The 21,627-nt window shown below is 33.9% G+C and overlaps 4 protein-coding genes across 4 annotated transcripts; 2 read left to right on the top strand and 2 right to left on the bottom strand.

The window, feature by feature from the left end:
• Positions 1–1,969: 1,969 nt before the first annotated feature.
• On the bottom strand, positions 1,970–4,992 carry LOC106719187 (protein ecdysoneless homolog). Its single transcript, XM_045680210.1, has 3 exons — positions 4,712–4,992; positions 3,693–3,895; positions 1,970–3,353 (listed from the first exon to the last, which is right to left on the bottom strand). Exons 1-3 carry the CDS (start codon positions 4,887–4,889, stop codon positions 2,079–2,081), a joined length of 1,656 nt encoding a protein of 551 aa, XP_045536166.1. The 5' UTR covers positions 4,890–4,992; the 3' UTR covers positions 1,970–2,078.
• A 1,212-nt stretch (positions 4,993–6,204) lies between these two features.
• Positions 6,205–10,409, top strand: LOC106719105 (xylosyltransferase oxt). Its single transcript, XM_014513360.2, has 4 exons — positions 6,205–6,979; positions 7,062–7,204; positions 7,535–7,692; positions 8,041–10,409. The coding sequence occupies exons 1-4, from the start codon at positions 6,384–6,386 to the stop codon at positions 9,844–9,846; spliced, it is 2,703 nt and encodes a 900-aa protein (XP_014368846.2). The 5' UTR covers positions 6,205–6,383; the 3' UTR covers positions 9,847–10,409.
• A 1,387-nt stretch (positions 10,410–11,796) lies between these two features.
• Positions 11,797–15,762, top strand: LOC106719178 (ATP-dependent DNA helicase Q4). The gene has a single exon (XM_014513450.2). The coding sequence runs from the start codon at positions 11,867–11,869 to the stop codon at positions 15,692–15,694; it is 3,828 nt and encodes a 1,275-aa protein (XP_014368936.2). The 5' UTR covers positions 11,797–11,866; the 3' UTR covers positions 15,695–15,762.
• A 1,539-nt stretch (positions 15,763–17,301) lies between these two features.
• LOC106719180 (cAMP-dependent protein kinase type I regulatory subunit) lies at positions 17,302–20,679 on the bottom strand. The gene is made up of 7 exons (XM_014513451.2): positions 20,461–20,679; positions 19,637–19,798; positions 18,799–18,999; positions 18,335–18,554; positions 18,044–18,166; positions 17,755–17,953; positions 17,302–17,558 (listed from the first exon to the last, which is right to left on the bottom strand). The coding sequence occupies exons 1-7, from the start codon at positions 20,620–20,622 to the stop codon at positions 17,474–17,476; spliced, it is 1,152 nt and encodes a 383-aa protein (XP_014368937.2). The 5' UTR covers positions 20,623–20,679; the 3' UTR covers positions 17,302–17,473.
• Between the last annotated feature and the right edge of the window lie 948 nt (positions 20,680–21,627).

Genomic DNA, 21,627 nt, shown 5'->3' with positions numbered 1-21,627 from the left:
GTATATATATATATATATATATATATAAAATATGATTGAGCTCGAAATTACATTTTAAGAAGTATATTTTAATTAATTAATTCTTTTATAATGGCGGTCCTTTTTGATTTCGCCAAAATCTGCCCAGATGTCTTTAGGTGTGGTTTGGGCTCTTGTTTGTTGGGTGGGCTTCGTGATTGCACAAGGTCACATCAATTTTAATAATTAATATTTTACAAAGTAATCCAATGTTAAATTACTTACCTAAAACAAGCCAAACAATATAGCAAAAATCAAGGGGTTATGCTTATTTATGAGGAAAATCAGTAGCTTTTTTTGATCTAATGCTGCTTCAATTCCACTGTAGGATTGTTGGGAACATTGTTGAAAATGGAAATCAGCTGAGTCAATTTTTGATAGACGTTGTTCGGTAGGGCCACATCATTCATTTTTGATATGTTGATGAGGGTGGACAAGAGACGTTCTAAAAGATTTTCTTGTTAGGGGGTTTGGGGGATAACATAGTGCATCCATCGGGGGTGGTAAAGGCTGGAGTATCTACAATATGACGGTGGGCTTCTCTATCGTAGCCTGGGATTAGGGCAGCAGAATAAGGGGTCGGGCTATAGTAACAGTCCTCTTATAAGAAGAAGGTTTAGAAATGGAATATAGTGGCTGAGAGGGGTTGGTGTGGACTGTTGGAGGATACGTAGACGAAAATGATGGAGTCATACGAGCAGTATCGAAAAATGACTACTCACTTGCGGGGGAACCTAGCCGATGCTTCTGAATATGAGATGACTAGTTAATTTGATTGATTTTGCTCTGTCGACTGTGCTCTGGGCATGATGTGTCAGTGACAGAGTGGGGGCCGCAACAGAACAGGCATGGTGTAGGCATAGGTAATTCCTTCGTGGGGTTGGGAGCAAATAAAGCAGCGAGGGGCGGATCGGCACTGCGTTGAAATATGGCCGAATCGGCAGCACTTGTTGCACTGGATAGTGAGGAGGACATATACTTCAACAGGGAGAGAAGTAAAAAGCAGAAAATACGATTTGGAAGCTTTTGACTACAGAAGGTTAAAACTACTGATTGGGTAGGCATTTCTATATGGCAGGAACGCCGCTTGAATAGGAAGAAGATAGATTGTTTTCTATCTTCTTCCTATTCAAGCGGCGTGCTTTAATGACTGCATAGCCAGCAGGAACTTCTAACGGTTGGACCAGCTCTTCTAAGGTCCATTCTACTGGAACATCATGCACAATTACCAATCGTGTAACATTATAAGATGGGATACAGTGCATGATGTTCTAGAAAAGTGTTAGCCGCAGCAGCGGATTTAAACTCCACTCAAACCCTGTTGCGAACAATGCGTTTCACACCATCCTGAATTTTATTTTTTATGTTGTTCCTAAAGAGAAAGTGTCCGAATTTGATAGGTTTCAAGGTGGGGCCGGCAGACACATCTGTTACCGTCTTACAAACGTGGACTAGAAAAGGGGCAATATCATCTTCAGAGTAAGGGGTCTTACGTTCTACAAAATCGGGATTTGTGTACGTAGTCTTAATCGACGGCGAAGTTTGTGAAGGATTGGTAATAGTTTTTTTAGGGGGAACGTTTTCCTCAGACTGGTGGTCGTTTTCTGGGATTGGGCGAATCAATATCTATCTGAGAGGAAGGGTTTTTCGAGTGGGGCGGACATGGTCCTTTATAACCTCCCCCGGGATTGTGCGGGTCATCCATGATTCTTACCTATTAACAATAGAACAAACACAATATATTTACACTCACGGCAGATATATACCAACACCAACACGAATCAGTAGCGCTAATCAACAGCAAATAGACGAATATTATCAAAAAAACACCGGGAAACTTCGAAGACACTTGTGTGCACACTCGACGTCACCCGACCTATCTTTAAAAGAATAATCAATTTTCTACACCAGTACATTTTAAAATATTTATTACTATAAGAGTTGTTAGCTTAGCTAACGACAGACCATCTTTGTTTAATGCTTAAAATAGGGTCAGATTATTCTAATTAATATTACTTTGTGCAAAAAAATTATCTGGAACATATTATTCATAATATCAATTACTCTATTTCATCATCATCAGAATCTAGTATTTCCGATTTCTTTATTCCTATTGATTTGAAAATATTGCTTGTTGGTCCTGATAATCCTTCTTCCTTCATACTATTTACTAAGTTTGATAAAATGCATGCATCATCTTTTAAATCTGTTCGATTGTCTCCACATATTTTAGATGCAAGTTCTTGTTCAAGCTGTTGCTGGACCGCAATGTAATCATCTTGAGGCTCTGTTTCACTAAAATCACTACAGTCTTCATCACTATCATTTAGTGTTACAACATCCAACATTTGTTGAAGTGATGTGAAAAACTGATCAGAATTAAATTGGATATGAGCAGTTTCTTTGTGTCCATCTTCATTAACTTCAATTCCTTCATAATCCGATCTTTGAGAGAGAAATTTAGATAAACCAGATGTGACAATGCTAGGTTTTATAAGGTCATCAGACCGCACCTGCTTTTTGTAGTTTTGATTCAATAAATCATCTAATTCATCAGGACTTACATTTAACCAATTGTCACTTTCTTCCTCACATAAATATAAATGATTGTTTTGTGGCAATGATTCTTTGAGTGCTTTATATTCACTTGAGGCCATATGTTGTGCTATATTTTCATAAATATATGAAATCACTGGACTTTCCGTTTCTATGAAATATTCCTGTGCTTTTTCTAACAATTGATTGTAAACCTTTGAGCCTTCTATGTTACCATTAAAGTAATTATTTTTCTTTAAATTATTTAAATACTTATTATACTCGGGGGATGAAAACTTGTCTCTTTTTGATTGATTCATAATAAGTTGAAAACCAAAAGATAATTTGTAACCAATTTCTGTTTTTTTGTTCTGTGACGAGGTATTCTTACGTCCAAAACTGTTTGGTGGCTTTGCATGTAAGAGCATTGCATATTGAAATTTCGTAAATTTTACACTTACATCAATGCAATTGTCTAATTTAAGTGTTTTACATTTTTTTGCATCAATAACATCATGATTGCAATAGGTGTTAACAAGATGTGATATTAGAGCAGGTCTCAGTTTCAGTAGCGCAGCTATATCAACTGGAAGACTGACTGTTGCTGTGTGACACAATGCTTTTATTCTATCAGGATAAGCTCCAATTTTTTCATGGATAGCATTTTCTATTTGTGTTGATGCTTTTGTTTCTCTTGGATGATCCACTATCAGTTTTAGTGCATCAGTTATTTCAAGAGGTGTTTTAAGTTCTACCAGAGTTGGTGGAATTATATGAACATGATTATTGTAAATGAATACCTGTAACAATATTTAAGCAGTTTAATAATGTATAAAGAGGAATTGTACAAATAGCATTCAAAAAATTTCAGTCTTATAGATTTCATGTTAGATATTGTAATATGTTTAGAAGGCATTGGTTTATCAAATTATATGATTACTAGCTGTGGCCCGCGACTCCGTCCGCGCAAAATTAAAAAAAATACTTGAGACCTATATACCTATACTATACCTATGTGTTCTTCCAGACTATGTTCTACATCTGTACCAAATTTCATCATAACAAGTTCAGCCATTCTGGAGATATCTTCAAACAAACATCCATCCATCCATCTTTATAATATTAGTAAGATAACTTACTCTGTTTCGAGTTGTTTCAGGATTAGCCCAAGTAGGTAAAAAATCTGCTGCTTCTATCAACAGAAAGTCTCCATCATTATCTTCTATCTGTACTATTAACCCCTTGTGTACTTCTGTTAATTTAAAAACTAAGTAAGCTATGAACCATTCATCTTCTATGTTGTCTCCAAAACATGTTGTGCTTACAAGGTGAGGTGGAATGGCTACAATCAAAATAAAATAATTAACCATTTTTTACATAATTGAGGGAATACAAAATTCATATATTAAATAATTTTGTATATCCTAACCTATCAACCATATAGAAAACATAACTAGGACTGCCATCTCTAAAACCTGCCCACCAGGACAGGACCGGAAGCGTAAGTTCCATTCAATTATATCTCAATTAAAATATATTTTATTCCATACTTGATAGAAGAAAACTTTAATTTGAAGCCTCTTTTGTTGCATATTTCAGTGTGTTTAATCGTTCTTGTGATGATGAGTGACTGATTTTGCTTTATTTTTAACCATCATAGGTATTGGTAAAAGGTAAAAGATAAATAAACTCAATATTAGTAACTCGGTTAAAAAAATTAAATGTAAACTTGTTTAACTTTATACTGGACTGGAAAATCCAGACTTTTATTGTAGTCCAGCTTGAACCTGGACTACAGTTAAAACCCTGCCCAGATGTCTTCCAAACTAGGACAAATCTGGCGAAACCCGGACGAAAGGCAGCCCTACACAGAACCTTTTTAAACAAAATTAATGATATGTTAAATTCATCATTAAATCTAAATTGAGATGGTCTAGCAAAAAGATTGATAGAGCATTCATCTTGAGCAACCTTGTGGAGCCCACAATAGGGACTATAAGAAACATGTTTCAATGTTATTAATTCATAGCCAATAGTATAAAAAATTTACAAGAATGATGATCAATGCAAGTGTAAACAGGGACCCTCAACTCTTCACATTTGTCAGTGTTTTATTAAAAAAAATACTTTTAAAATTAACCATTGATTAATATCTTACAATCTTCGCTTGTTATTAATGGTTGACAAATTTTAAACTCATCTCGATGCCAAATGTATTCCTTGGACAATGAGTTAGCCGTCGCATTCAAAGTTTGGCACAATTCGTCCCAATTAATATTTTCTCGTGAAGACTTAAAGAAAAGGCACTGCACGGTATCTTCATACTTAATATCCATGATTTTAGTTGAAAAACGTATTTATTTAATTCTTCATAGTTCATACGTTATAAATTGGTTGGTCTGTACACTTTCCAAAGATAATTTTTCCACAGTCAATCCAAAGAACCTATAATCTCAGATTAAGAATTATATGCTATATTAACTATAATGCAGGTCATCAAAGATTACATGGTTGCCGTCAAAAAGCATAATGCTTGGTTTACATTAGACCAGCTCAGTAAGCCAATTGCCAATTTACATTTTTAATTCGAAAATCGCACAAATGGTGAAATAAAACTTTGATAAATTTAAAGCAATTGATATTAAAAATAATATATAATTGTAATATTTATATTATCTTAGCAATAAAGAATTACAACAACTAAAACATGAAAGAACGGTGGTCGCGCCAAATTTTTCTTTTCTCCGATTCGCAGTCCACATAAAATTTCCGTAAAATAAGCAACGCGAGGTTTCTAAACAATTGTTCTGTAAGTACTGGGCTGGCTTAGGACAGCCATCCGGGCTATCTTACTAGCTTCAGCGGGTGTCTACATTATGCCAGTAATATGCCAGCACTGATTTCGAGTGCTACGGGCTTACTGAGGTGGCCTAATGTAAACGAGGCTTGACATTCAAATTCCTCTTTGTCGAATTCACATGCCATAATTTTTTTTATGTTATGTCTTGGCAAGGAGGCCTTAAAACCACCCTGCTATCGAACTCCACAAAAGCACAAATTAATCTTACTATTATTTATAATAATAATAATACATTTTAATCTCAAAAAACAATTTAAGTTACTAATCTATCAAGCTTAGCTTTTTTCATCCATAGTAGCATTACGGCTATGGAGCTCTATTTTTAATATTTAATTCCGCCAGTCTTAACATAAGACATTGTTATTCAAAAAAGCATAGACGACAAATAATAACATTGACAGATTAAATATTCTATATAAAATAACAACGTGTGGTACCTATATAAGCTATATAATTGCATATTCAGAACTGGACTGGCCTGTCCCAGACCATCCACACTATGCCAGTTGCGGCAGAATGGCCGAACTGGCCTGAAAAGTAGAACGCCATCCCAGTCAGACTGGCTTATTGGCTTCCATGGGTGTCCACACTAGGCCAGTTGTATGTAAGACCTGATTTCAAGCGCGACTGACCTACTGAGCTGGCCTAGTGTGAACGGGGTATAAGGGTCCAGTAACCAAAAAGTCAATTGCCTCTCTCTACATATGTTTCAAATGTCAATGTCAAAAAATGTCACATTTTTCTCTTGTTATCTATTGCTATCTACATTCTATTTGTTTGGTTATCTATTTTGTAACACAGTGTTTTAATTGTTTGTAATAGTATCGCTTCAATTCTTCCAAATGTGTATATTCTCTTTTATTTTTTGTTCTTATCTTAGTGCTCTAGTTTACTTATAAGTACAAAATAATGTATACGTGCGGTACTATCGAAATAACTGTTGTTAAATCACTAATAACAAAGGTAGGAAATGGCTTTTAATGTTCGAAAGTTTTTTTATAAGTATGCCAAGTGGTTAGGAGCTACAGTTTTAACAACTTTTTTCATTCAAATTCTAATTTCAATCAGCCTATTTCCAACAGTTAACGACAATTTATTAAAAAAGTTTGGTCATACATCGTTAGAGCGCCATGAATTTGGCGATATATATCCAAGGAAAATTAATAATGGATATTCGGATGACGAAGATTTACATTCTAAAACATCGTCCCAAATTAAAACTACTCCACATTTGAGAATTGAAGAATTAGATTTCAAGCCTGTATGTGACATCAAAAGCAGGGAAGCTGTCTCTGCCATACATCGGGCTAAAACTCAAAGCTGTAAACAAGAAATTGTTAATAAGACTTGTCTAATACAAAATGGAAATTTTTATCCTAATAAGTTACCCAACAAATGTCCTTCAAATGGTATGACTTATGGGAAATACCATGGATGTTATTTAGACGAAAAAAAATTAAGAATATTGTCCAGTTTTTATGGAAATTACGCAACAACAAATTCACCAGAGTTTTGTTTAGATATATGCATACAGGCTGGGTTCCCTTATGCTGGTGTCCAATATGCGTAAGTAATTTGGTCTTAAATTTGTAACTTGTTGTTTCGATATGATAAATCTTATGAGCTTAGTAATTTGCTTATATTTCAGTTCAGAATGTTTTTGTGGTGATATTTCTCCCCGTGAATCTGCTAAAACAACTGAAGGATCATGTGATATGAAGTGTCCTGGAAATTCTACCAAGATTTGTGGAGGATATTTCACAATGAACATATATGAAACTGGATTATCAAGTACGATTTAAAAAAAAAAAAATTATTGCATGAAAATAGTTGAATTTTTTTACATATGTATACTTAATATCTACAGCTGAATATGTATTTTTTTTCTTTTCTAGATTATAGATGAATAAAAGTATGGTAGTATTGTTTGTAGATGTATGAATGTAGAAGAGATAAGGGAGGTATGCCAGGGCAGCACCAATTGAAAGTTTGTATCTCTGCCTACCCCTATGGGTCAAGGGCCTAAGTTGTGTTGTTCTTGATTATGTAATTATGACATAATGAATGATTGTGAGAAATAATTGACTTGTAAATAAAATTTATTGGGCAATATTTTTTCAGAATTTGTCCCTGTGACTCCAAAACTCTCAAGTAATGAAAAGGAATCAGTTCGAATTGTGTTCCTTTTGACGTTAAATGGGCGCGCATTAAGACAAGTTCATAGACTGATAAATGTACTATATAGAAGTCATCACTATTTTTATATACACGTGGATAAAGTAAGTAACAATAATCTATATATATAAAAGAAAGTTGTGTTAGTTACACTATTTATAACTCAAGAACGGCTGAATCGATTTGACTGAAAATTGGTGGGCAGGTAGTTTAGAACCAGGAAACGGACATAGGATAATTTTTACCCCTTTATCTATTTTTTATTCCGCGCGGACGGAGTCGCGGGTAAAAGCTAGTAATTAATAGTTTACTGAGTAAAATGTAATCTTCTTAATACAAACAAAGTAAATATCATCTTCATCAAAATCAAATCTTAAAGAAAAATACTTGCATTCACAAAACATACAAGTTCATGTGAAGTTAAGGCAAATACCTTTATTTATTTGTTTTAGAGACAGGATTACATGCATCGAAAATTATCTGCATTAGAGAAAGAATTTAAAAATGTAAGGTTGGCGCCAAATCGCTACGCAACCATTTGGGGTGGAGCATCTTTGTTGAAAATGCTTCTCTCTTCAATGAAAGATTTCATGTCCTTGGGTTGGCAATGGGATTATGTTATTAATTTAAGCGAAAGTGATTTTCCGATTAAATCTCTTGAGGATTTGGAAAGATTCCTTTCAGCTAATAAAGGTTTAAATTTTGTTAAATCTCATGGGCGTGAAGTGCAAAGATTTATTAAAAAGCAAGGCTTGGATAAAACTTTTATAGAATGTGAAACTCACATGTGGCGTGTCGGCGAAAGGAAATTGCCACAAGGAATCATCATAGACGGGGGCAGTGATTGGATAGCTCTCTCACCTGAATTTGTTTCATACGTAGTCGGAAAGCAGGATGAACTTTTGAGTGGCTTAGATGTTATATTTCAACACACCCTGCTACCGGCCGAATCGTTTTTTCACACAGTTTTAAGAAATTCTATATTTTGCACTACATATGTGGATAATAATCTTCACGTTACAAACTGGAAAAGGAAATTAGGTTGTAAATGTCAATATAAACATGTTGTTGATTGGTGTGGATGTTCACCAAATGATTTTAGGACTGAAGACTGGCCAAGAATACAAAATACACTGAATCGTCAATTATTTTTTGCTCGGAAATTTGAACCTGTTATAAACCAAGAAGTTATCACAAGAGTAGAGCAATTAATAGGATTTACTGACCATTACCATATTCAAAATCTAGAAGGATATTGGCAAAATATTTATGACATAGAAGATAAGCCTGCTGGTACTGATGATACTTTATTGTCTCACGCTGGCAGCATTCTACGTCAAAATGCCAAGATCTTGCTGCAAGAAGATTGTACCATAGAACTTGGTGAGGTTCATGAAATAAACTTGTACAAGTATGCAGATGTATACAAAGGTAACTTAATTTTATACAAAGCTTTAATTCAGAATGAACACGAAGTTTTTATTGAAACTTGGTATAAACCAAAACATTATTTAGAAATCAATTCAAAAAGTCAATATAGTGATATTGTTAAATTATTTAAAGTTAGTTCAGATTATGACCAAAAAGAAATGACATTTAGAAATTTAGGTGGTATTTTAGGGCCGCTGTCTGAACCAATTTTAGTATATCAATTCTCTCAGATTGAAAAACTTACCGAAAATTTAACTGTTATATTACTAGATCCTGCAGGTATCATTGCCGATGTAAATATAATATATAAAGAAGAAAACAATTTAACAAATTTTATCAAATTTAATGTGAAGACTCCACTCTTGCCAGGTGTATGGAAAGTGGCTTTGTTAGAACAAACTCTTGTCCCAATAGCCATCACAAAATTCCTTATAACTCCATTAGAATTTTTTTCGGGTAAAGAAATGTCTCATCAAGAAACTAGTTTGATTCATAGTGGATCAATTAATTCATACAAAAACTATTCTCATATAAAAGATATTGATTTATTGCCAAGTACAAAGGATAGCTTATTACTTCAAGAACTTGCATTTTCAAATATCAAAAGAATTGGACATGATCTAAGAGAGTGGATTGATAGTTTAAATGTCGTATTTTATGACATATTAGGATCATGTTTAAGTAGTGACAGTTTTAAAGGTAAACAAATATGTGGGAAGTATAAATTTCGAGACTGTGTTACAACTGATTGGAGTTCTTTATCACCAGACCCTAAAGGGACGATTGGTAAATTAAATCTGAGAACTGGTCGCTTAGAAAGAATGTGACAACAGATTTATTTGTTTTACATTCTCTACAAAGTTATTTTATATGTGACTGATTTTTAAATATTTTCATTATCATTGGTTTTTACCAATATAACATATTTTTATCAGAAATCGTATGTGAATTTTTCAATCACGCACTTTATTTTTAATAAGTCTACTACAGCAGCAATGAACAATAATTCAGGCTAGTCTTTTAGAATTACGAATAGATTTGGAATTGGAATAAAGAATGTGTTGTATGCCGAAAATGTTCCATTTTTTTAAGTTTGGTGAATGTGTTAAAAGTCTTAACACTTGGTATGCGGGCATAACTTGCCGCCGAATTACGTGTGCAGAGGGTGTGAAAATGCAATGCGTTGCCTAGCAACGTAAACAAAATGCATATAATATAATTGATTTTTCCAACATAAATGTACTAAATACGTATTTTAACGTGACCCACGCTCTAGTTACGGACTGCAAATAACGTAAAAATACGTTGCCCGCATGCCAAGTGTTAAAAGCATTGTAAAGTAAGAATTTACCAATGTTGTAAGTACATGTACATATTAAATGGTTATTTCGACTACTATTTTTTTCTTTACATTTAATCCTCATTAATGTACAATCTCGAACGACCGAAATTTGCGATAGGCAGATCATCTACTATCGGTAACGTAGCTATATGGATTTACTCCATTTTATATTACAAGGTGGCAAACGAGTACGCGGCCACCTGAATTCGTCGAAATGGCGAAGCGACCGCTGCCCAGAGACATCCGCAAATGCAGATGCGTTGCCTACCCTCAATCGACGGAGAAGGAGACGCACAAAAAAAGAATATTTCCCCTTCCTATGCATCTCCTCCTCCATCAAATCTAGCTCTCCTTCCCATACTTCCTTATAAGAAAAGGGTGGGAAGGGAAAGAGGACTAAAATTAGGCCTCCGGCACCACACTCATCAGACGAAACGCGGAATTACTTCCACTTCACGCCTGTCTTCTGTGTGGTCGTGGTATTTCACCGGGCGAGCCGGTCCATTCGTGCAACAGATGTTGTTGCTGGCGTCTTACACTGTTACTGTTAATCGTGGCAGTTATCTTACTAAAATGCGAATGTGGAGATGGATGGATGAATGTATGTTTGTTTTAAAAAGAATCAGTTATATGTGCAAGTGGTAAATGGAGAATTTAAGGAAATACTTTAAAAATAACAATTCTAATTTCTTCTTTATTTGTCTCACGTCGCTGCCAATAACATCAACAGTTTGAAGGTAATTTTGTTCGACATTTAAATATATGTCGGACCTATGTCAACACTACGAAGTAGTTACATGCTAGGCACGTTAACATTGAGTTAAAAAATCGATTTTTTACAGTTGATGATAAAAATCGATTTTTAAAGAAAAGTAATCGATTTTAGTCGATTTAAAAAAAACTTTAAAATTACAGGGAAAACATAAGAAATACAATAGATATTTCCTAAACATTAATTGCCATGAAACATTTTATAAAATAAAAAATTAAATGTATTAAAACAAAACAACAAACTTATGATTTTAAAAACGAAAAAAAAAATTTTTAAACATTCATTTAAACTAAAAAAAATATTAAAAATCACAAATATCATAAACTAGCTGTGCTCGTGACTTCGTCCGCGTGAAATACTGTTTTAATTATTTAGGCTAATTATTTTACTCAAAATTGTAAAATTATATCAAAACATATTAACCTTACAAAACATTGTCATAAACCTTACATATTTCTATACAAACTTTCATCTCCTATTCCCTATTGTTATTTTGCTCCCTAGAGGGTAAAACTTTACAAATTTTAAATGTCACATTTATTTATATTAAAAAAAACATTTTTCTAAAAAAAATCGTTCCATAAAATCATAAAAAAAGTTATATTAGTTAGTCGATTTTTTAACACCCTATTATACACTCTTTTATGTCAATGTCAAGCAAGATCTTTAACGGCAGTGTGCAACTTGCTCTTAACTTATTCAATAATAGCATTAAAATCTTTTTCTGATAAGGATGGATGTCGAGGAAAGTATAAACACGGATAAAGCGTACATAAAATGTAAATTAATAGTGAAAAAGTGGGAAAAAGACTTTAAACTTAAGCATGCACGAACTCCCTCCAAATTTGATATCAAGGAAGCACCATCTAATATAAAATATGCATATAAAAAATACTTTCACTTAAAAAGCGAGGCACTTGAAAATTCATTATCTATTTATGAAGTTGACAAAGACGAAATTGGATCTCCTGAAATTAAACAAAGCCTTGACTTTGTGACAGATGTGACACCTGTTGATCAAGAACCGCTGTTGCCGGCTCTGCCGAGCGGTCAAGAACTTGAGCAGTTGTTGTCAGCTTCGAAATCGCAAAAAGCTGCAACAACTCAAAGCCCATTTATCGAAAATCTGTCTAAAAAATTATTTCAGAATAGAAAGTTTTCGATAAGAAATCCTAGGAAGTTGTGTCAAGCGAAATCTCAGTCACAGCCTCTTGATGTTAATGAAATATCTAGAAACAATAAGGAAAATTTGTTTAGTGATACATGTGATAGTAAAATAGAAAGTGATGAATTAAAACATACTGACTCTTGTGATAATTTACAAAACAATTCCGCTATGGAGGCTAAAACTGACAATAAGAAATATCAAGATAATATGCATTACGTAAGCAATATTTCCATTGATAATTTAAAAACCACTTCAATACGTCAAATTAATACAGAGTGGCTGGAAAGAGCCAGTGGGCTAAATAATGAATTTAGCATGGTACAGAACAGAGTTCCAAAAGAAACTCCTGTTGTAGAAAAATTTGGTTTAAGCAATATATCAATGCCCAATGCCACTGAAAAAGCTTGCGATATTATAGAAAATAGTGAATCTGAAGAGGAAGATGTAATTAAAAAACTTAAGCCAGCTCTTAAAAAGAGAAAAATAGAAGGTTGTTGCATCAAGGATGAATTAAGTGACAGGCATAAAGAACATACTGAGATTAATGAATTAGATTCTAACTTAGGGAAGAAGAATGTTAGGAGACAAAGAACTAAAAATAATAAGAAAACATTACCTCAAGAAGATCACTGCAATGAAGAAAGCCCACCTGATATAAGAGAGTATTTGCCATTTGGTATGGATCAACAAGTTATGCCTCTAGCAACCAAAGTAAATGACCTTCTAGATGCAATAAAACTACCTCAAGCAGCATACACAAATATTAATCATGCTGAAAAGGACTTTGATAAATTAGAGTCAAAAATTCAGAGTGGTACAATTAATGATAACTTTGTAAAGATTAATATAGAAAAAAAAGTTTTTGTCAGGGGTCGTAAAAATTTTAATTATTCGAAATACAAGAAGAAACAGTGGAAAGATAAAAAAGCTTTGCATGCTGGAATGGAATTCCCGGAATCAGGAAAAGTAACTTGCTTCAAATGTGGAAATACAGGCCACATGGCTAGTTATTGCAGGGCTCACAAAGAAAACTATCTTTTGCCATTGGAAAATAGTTCTGATGATGTAATACCCACTTTAGCAGATATGAAGAAAATTGTTCAAAAAGAGAGTACTAATGAAAAGTCTATAGAGCAGGAATTAAGCACTTGTGTATATTCATCTAGTCAAATTCCAGATGATTTTATAAAATTATTAGAAGAGAAACCGGTATCAGAATCAAATAATAATATTCATCCTATAGTATCTGATGAATCTATGGCTACCGAGGAGCTGTATAAATCTCTGCAGATGTTTGGTCATCAATCATTTCGTCCAGGGCAAGAACAAGCAATTATGCGAATTTTATGTGGCAAGTCAACATTATTAATTTTATCAACAGGGAGTGGAAAATCCCTGTGCTACCAGCTACCTGCTTATATATATAGTCAACATTACAAGTGCATCACTTTGGTTATATCACCCCTGGTTTCATTAATGGAAGACCAAGTATTAAGTATGCCTGATTTTCTTAAAGCAGGATGCTTACATACAAATCAACCACCAACACAAAGGTGTAAAATAATGGAATTATTAAAAAAGGGCGAAATAAATATACTTCTTATATCACCAGAAGCTTTGATATCTGGAGACTCATCTAATGGTTTTGCAGGTCTTTTTAAATCATTACCAAAAATAGCATTTGCTTGTATTGATGAAGCTCATTGCGTTTCACAATGGAGCCACAACTTCAGACCTAGTTATTTAATGATTTGTCGTATTTTAAGAGAAAAGCTAAATGTTAACTGTATTCTTGGGTTAACAGCGACTGCTAGTCAGTCTACTATTAAGAGTGTTATAGACCACATTCATATCCCTGATGGTATAAGTGGTGTTGTGGAAAACCCTTCTCTCCCTGATAATCTTCATCTATCTACATCATTTGAAAAAGACAAGGACAGGGCACTTGTAACATTTCTTAATTCCGACAAAATTATTAATTTTAATTCAATAATTGTTTATTGCATAAGGAGAAATGAATGTGAAAGAGTTGCAGCTGTTTTACGCTCTTGTTTATCTCAACCTGGAAAAATTAATATGGAAAAGGCTAGTAAAAAAAGAAAAAGGATGTCATATATTGCTGAAGCATATCATGCAGGCATGACAGCTGCACAACGGAAAAAAATTCAAAAACATTTCATGGATGGTACTTTAAAAATCATAGTTGCCACAGTTGCTTTTGGCATGGGTATAAATAAATCAAATATAAGATGCATTATTCATTACAACATGCCGGCTAGTTTTGAATCTTACGTACAAGAAGTTGGCAGGGCAGGGCGAGATGGGTTGCCAGCTTTCTGTCATGTTTTTATTAACAACAGTAGCAATGACAAAAATGAATTATTAAAACATATTTATGCAAATTCAGTTGATAGGCCTGTAATTAGACGATTGCTCCAAAAAGTATTTGTTTCATGTCAATGTCCTAAAGAGACAAACTCAAGATGTAAAGGCCATGAAGTTGGAATACCAATTGATAGCACCGTTGAAGAGTTAGATATGCCTTCGGAGAACATTGCAACATTATTATGTTATGTTGAGTTGCACCCCAAACATTATATAAAAGTATTAAATAATGCATATACTATGTGTAAAATAATGTCATATGGTGGTCCACAAAAAATATTAGAAGCAGCAAAAACTTGTCCTCCTCTTGCAATGGCTTATCTTATTGAAAGTAAAAAGGATCCAAATATAACAAAAAATAGTGTTTTAGAGTTTAATGTTATAGAAGCTGCTGCTGCTATAGGTTGGGAAAGTGGCATGACTAAATATCAATTAAAAAATTTGGAATGGAAAACTATTGATGGCCTTACAAAAAGGTCTGAACTTAAAGTTGAATTCAATACTCTAGGTTTTAGAATAAAAGCTCAAGGTGACCTATCGGCGGCGGAGCTTGACAGTATTTTAGATGACTTGCACAAATCTGTCCAAAATCAAGAAGAAACGAGTTTATATCAACTTGAAGAAATCGATAAAGCGTTTCGCCATATCTGTGATTACTCTGTAGAAAATAGTAATTTCTCTGAAGAAACTTTAGAAGCAAAATCAAATGAATTAAAGTCTATCATAAGACATTATTTTGCAAGAGAAAATGAACTTCCAACAAACATTGAATTGCCCAAACGACCAATAGATGTTGATAACGCTGTTAGTGACATACGCGCGTTGATAGCCATCTATAAAGACTGCAAGTTTACAGGAAGAAGTATAGCTAGAATTTTTCAAGGAATATCATCTCCAAATTTTCCAGCTTTAGTATGGGGTAAATGTAAGTTTTGGAGATCTCATATACATGAAGATTTTCATGGTCTAACTAAATTAGCTACACAGCAAATAATTCAAATGAAATAAGTTCAGTTAAACTTTAATCTATTTATAGTAAAGGAATTAAATTGACAAAAATACCTATTTTTATTTTTATATTTAAGTTTCGTTTTCCAAAAATAAAACAATGGTAAAAGGCTGATTTCTGAACCTTTTAGTGTCTCATAGAGCTTCACTGTTCAAAAATCACTTGGCCACCACACAGCCTCACTACCATAAAAAACTAACTTTTACATTGTCATTTTTTTTTTTATTGACAATAAAAATATCGATTCTACAATCTTTGTTTTGTTAAATAACATAAAGACGTACTTCAGATAATAATATATAGCTTTGGAATGTTGAGTGATGTACACAACACTTCTAGAGGCATCTAGAATTGAAGAAGGCAGTAGGGTATTAAAAAACATAATAGTTTAAAAGATTAACATTCATTTATTTACAAAACAAAGAAATGGAAAATGTAGACAAAATGAATTATGTAAAGGTTAACATCATTGCTCAACTAGTTATTCACTGGGTGGGCAGAGTTGACGTGTCGGTGTTATTAAAGTTAATTAACGTTATTCAAAGAATTACTAAAACTATTCACTAACTTATTATGATGAGGCATAACATACTTTGACATTCCCTTAAAAAGTAGATTTTTGTACATTGTAGTAATATGCATCTTAAAACTTTCGCGAGACATTATAATTCACTGTAATTAAAAATCATGTTTGAGCTCAGGTATAAAGTTCGGTTTAGGTATCGACTAGTTTAAGAACCATGAGGTGTCTTTCAGGGTGAATAAAATTTAAGGAACTGAAGGACCACTGATGGGTCTGAAATTAGTTGGTACCTAAAAAGTAGTAGCCTTTATTAATGTTATTCCGTTATATGCGATCAGGCATTTATCATTTTTACAACATAACAGCAGACAAAGAATAACATACTGCCACTTCCCTCCCATCATTGAAAACAATTATGATTAATTTTCAAATAACTTGAAAGTCAACGAACAATTGTATTTAATTTTTATTATCTTGGAATTCTATTAATAAATAATCTATTTTTGTTTCTGGTATTTTAAAGGTTTTATGCAATGATTTATAATGTGGACGGAATAATCTTTATGGATAGTTTTAGTATGATTTTGAATTTTTAATTTAGATCGTTTTTTTTATGAATTATTGTTCATAGTTAAAGATTTTTTATGACGAACTAATATCAAAGATGTTTAGACAGAAACATTATTAAATAACGAAGCTTTGTGTAAAATATACAATAAAATGTAGGTATATAGTCGTTGGGTCATAACCGACTCTGTCCCATTAGTTGAATCAACACGACCGACAGCTTAACAAGTATAATTTTAAAAATTGTTATCTGTTTATATTTGTATAAATTGCATTTTATATGTTGGATATGTGTTTTAACAAGATCATAGTTTTAATACAGTAACATTTTATCTACATTTTTCGACTCGCAATATGAAAACAAATAAAATATTTAAGCACAGCTTGTTTAGTCATTAATGTTTAAAATATTTATTTATATTTAAAGTTACACAAAAAACAGACATACTTAATATAAATGAAAGTTAGTAAATAAATAATATTAACAACATTTAAAAGTTAATTATGTTTCTCCAATAAAATTAGAAATAAAATAAATATTAAGTCACCTAACAAAGTTTTCACAAACAAAAGTACATCATCGATTCTGCATAAAAAATATGCCTTAAAATTTTAACTGCGATAAATTTGAGCGTTTTTTCAGCTTATTGCAATTCATTTATTAGTGATCAATGAAAACCTCAATATATTACACGGATAGCGACACGAAGCTGTTGTACTGGGCTATGTTACGTTTCAAAATGTCAGCGCACAGCCCCAATACTCTTTCGAATCTGAAACAAAACAAGTAACATATTAAAACAGTGTTATATTTAAATAATTAATAACTATCTTGAAAAAAAAAATATTGAAAGTAATTAACATGAAATATAGTTAAATTAATGAAATTATTTTAGTATAATCTTTTTTAAACAGCTAAAGTTACATGGTTGCAATGGAGTGGGGGGTGTGTGGGGGGGTGCGGCGTACCTGGCACGGTCAAGCTTGACACACTTGAGGCTGCCGGAGGCGCGCACGGTGGCGGCGCGCGGCCGGTCCAGCAGCAGCGCGATCTCGCCGAAGTAATCTGACGGTCCCAACCGTCCCACCTCCACCGCCTCTCCCGCACTCTCGCTCCCGCCCTCGCCCTCGCCCCCAAGACCACGCTGCTGCAGCACCACCGCAGTGCCTGCACACAAATGCGGTGCTCACATTTTAGGTTATAATCTTACGCATTACACTTTTGTTGCAAATAGATTTAATTACATTTAGAACTGACCTTCGACAATGATGTAGAAGTCGTTCCCGGGCTCACCCTGACGTACTATAGTTTCGCCGTCGTTGAATGAAACTGGCTCCAGTGCGTCGGCCACCGTCAAACGTTCCCATTTCTCTAAGCTCTCTGAAAATTATTATCAAATAAATATTAAGACAATATATAAGATATAAAAAACAAATTTATATTAGTTAAAATTTTCGCCAGAATTACGATCAACACAAAATGTTACAAAATCTTCGGTGTATAATTGAGGTTGCATTTTGTTGGTATGTATGAAACACTGTATCCCACCTAGAATGGAGACCCTGGAGAGGAACTCGTCGTACATGCGTCGCTTGCGTATGGTGGAGCCCATGAGGATGCGGCGGTAGGAGTCGCGGTCGAGCCCCCACAGTTTGAGACGCGAGCGCGCGCGTACTGTGGCGGCTCGCGGCGTGCCGTAGATCAGCGCCAGCTCGCCGAAGCTGCCGCCCTCGCCGATCGTCGTCACCAGCTCACCGTTCACTAACACCTGCAGTATACAATAACTAGGTATACCTTGTTTCAAAATAAGGTGGATTTTTTTTTTTGTAAACAAATGTCGATTATTCATTATTTCCCTTATTTCGTTGAATTGATCATTTTCCATTGTTTGTATGTCTAAATCTAGGTTACTGACTTTTCGTGATTCTCTTCTTGACAGTTTCTTCATAGAACTGAAAGGTTTTCAAAAACATAACATTTGATCAAGTGCTTTAAATAATAGATAAACATACCTCAACTTCGCCAGAATCAATTATATAGAAGTTATCACCCTCATCACCCTGGCGGATAACGGTCTCTCCCTGCAGGCACTGTACAGGGAACATGGCGTCGAACATGTCGGCCCGCTCTGATTCGTCCAGGTGTGTGAAAAGTACATTGGACGCGATCGCCCGCGACAGAGCCCCCATTGTTTTGTAGTCTTTTGGCACCACCTAGAATAATAAAAATAATTATTTACTTAATAATTTTACAAATATCAAATTGATTTTTTTATAATAATCTTAAAGTATTAGTTCACTTTTTGTCTATGTTTTTCGTTACATACTTTAATAATAAGTATATTTACTCACAATACTATATTAGGAGCATTACATGATAAAAAAAATTCAATAAAAAAAGTTATTAAATTAAGTAATAAATCCAGTGGTTTAATGATGACAATTTTATGACTTGAGAATTGACTTTGAAGTCCTGCATGGCCACCAGTTGCTAAAAAATTTCTAATTCCTTTAATTCTTTAACCAGTCACTACATTAAAAAAAAAATTATACATGTAGCAATAAGGACATATACAGGTAGAACATACTCAAATATTTCTTAAACCAAAAACATCTACCTTTAATGAATGTCTGCTTTGCGTGGAATGCCCCTATACTTGGTCCTCACTCTTTGTTGTATTTGGACATAGTTTAAAAATTTGCTAAATACAACAAAACTAAATACAACAAAGATCATCATAGAACTCTCTAGCTTTTGGTAAAGAATTCTATGATTTTCAAATTACATGTTGATGTTGAGGCAAGTTGTGTTTTTAGGAACTTCATTAAATTGTGCATAATTAGACATCACCTTTTTAACATAACTGGTTGCATCTTCCTCTGTGACGGGCTCAGCACTGATGCCCCCGCGGCGGCGTGGCGGTTGTCCAGCAGGCAGAGGCAGTGGGGACAGCTCACCGTCGCCCTCACCCTCCGAAGTTGCTGCGGCCGCAGCCGCCGCCTTCACTTGCTCCTTCCACATCAAAACAGAATACAGTATTCATTCCATTTTTTACAAAAAGTTGTTCAGCCACAACTATGACTTTGGATAAATAAAGTCAGTTTTTAAATGACAGTCAGAAGTCAGTGTTGAGGTAACAACATTGGCATACTTTTGGACAGTTAAAAAAAGGCAAAATGTAAAAATAAATTTGTTTATTTACACTCGATAATGTCTCATGTCACACCAATTTTAGTAAATAGGAAAAAATAATTATTATTGTAAGATGGGCTGGATACAATTCTGGAAAATTGGAGTGCCATGTAATATTTTTTTGAAGAAGGAACATTCTATGGCATTATCAGAACACCCTACCAAAGTTTTGTTACAATCCAATGAAAGTTCTATTAGCCGTCATATCAGAATTCACAACTTCAATCATGTCAATATTTACTCAATCCAGATGACTTGCTTCCAAATACTTTGATTAAACAAAGACATAATGAAATGTTATAAATAGGTAATTGATTTATTTAGCAATATCAAATGATTGTTTCTTTTAGCTTTAACATAAAAAGAAAGGTTATGCACCGTAATTTATCACAAAATTTATTACCTTATTTTTCTTAATCTCTAATTGTTAATGATTTTATTATTGACACAATAAAAAATAACATAACCTTTATAAAACTTACCCGTTCCAATTTTTGGAAATATTGTCGTAAGAAGGTGACTGGATTTTCAGGTTTGTTTAAGCAAAGTTGAACAATACAATCTTTTAAAAGTAGTTGGATATTGTGGGTTTGAATGTAACTTTCACATTGATGTAAACATTGTTGTTCCTCCATCGATTCCATTTCTACGATTATGTCAAGTGTCAAAACCAAACGATGGTCTATGACCCTCCATAGACTTACTTAGAGAGTAAGGGTATGTTCCGAAATACACTGCGAGCACTGCATAGTGCTATCACTGTAGAAAAATTCGTTCCGTTATGGACTGCCAGTACACTGCCGCAGTACCCTAGGGAAATATATGACGTCATAAATCGCCGCCATATTCTACTGTGAGCACTGGCGTTTTCGAGGTAAGGTACTCGCAGTACTTTGATCACGTGATCAGTCAAAACCACCCGAGTGCATCACATCTTATAAACAAAACTACAGTTTAATCAGAAATGTTAAAGTTCTGTAATTAGTTTGGATTAATAAATAAAATAATGGAAGAATTGCAAAAATTAACCTTATTAGACTGTGTTGATGTACTTATTTTTATTACATTATAAATTCAATTTATAATTAATATTAATTAAAATATTTTTAATTTGACAGTACTCCAAAACAGTTTTTTTTAATGTACTAGAAAACTTGAATACACTCATTTGAATGTTGCGTCAAAAAATGCGGCTGACAGTATACGAGATTGCGTTCCGTTTTAACTCGTAACCAGTACAACTGGCTATAAAGGAACGGCTTCACAGTATACTGAATTGACGTCACACTCTACAGTGGTCGCAGTGCATATCGGAACACACCCTAAATAATACTTCCCGACCAAAGAGTATGTAAAGTTCATGAGCTGCTTCATCAAATGTTTTCCACTGCTATTTCCACTCAAGGACTCAGTTGGTTACAGAAGTGAGGGCTGAGGACTGCTTAAAAGCAAAGTTGTTAAATAAACCTTAGTACGGTTGATTTAACAAAATAAGTTGCTTACGCACGTACAAAAGAAATGATCGAGACTGTTTTGTGTTACGGACAATTCGCCATAGGCGGTTTTTTGCATCATTGACTATGACTATACAGAAACGGACTAAGTAACGCATAAGTAGTAAGGCATGGAATCAACGCGGCATTGCGTTG

This window comes from Papilio machaon, chromosome 12 (assembly GCF_912999745.1).
Source record: "Papilio machaon chromosome 12, ilPapMach1.1, whole genome shotgun sequence".
Lineage (NCBI taxonomy): Eukaryota > Metazoa > Arthropoda > Insecta > Lepidoptera > Papilionidae > Papilio > Papilio machaon.
Note: the sequence above shows the minus strand (reverse complement) of the source record. Positions and strands in the feature narration are given on the sequence as shown.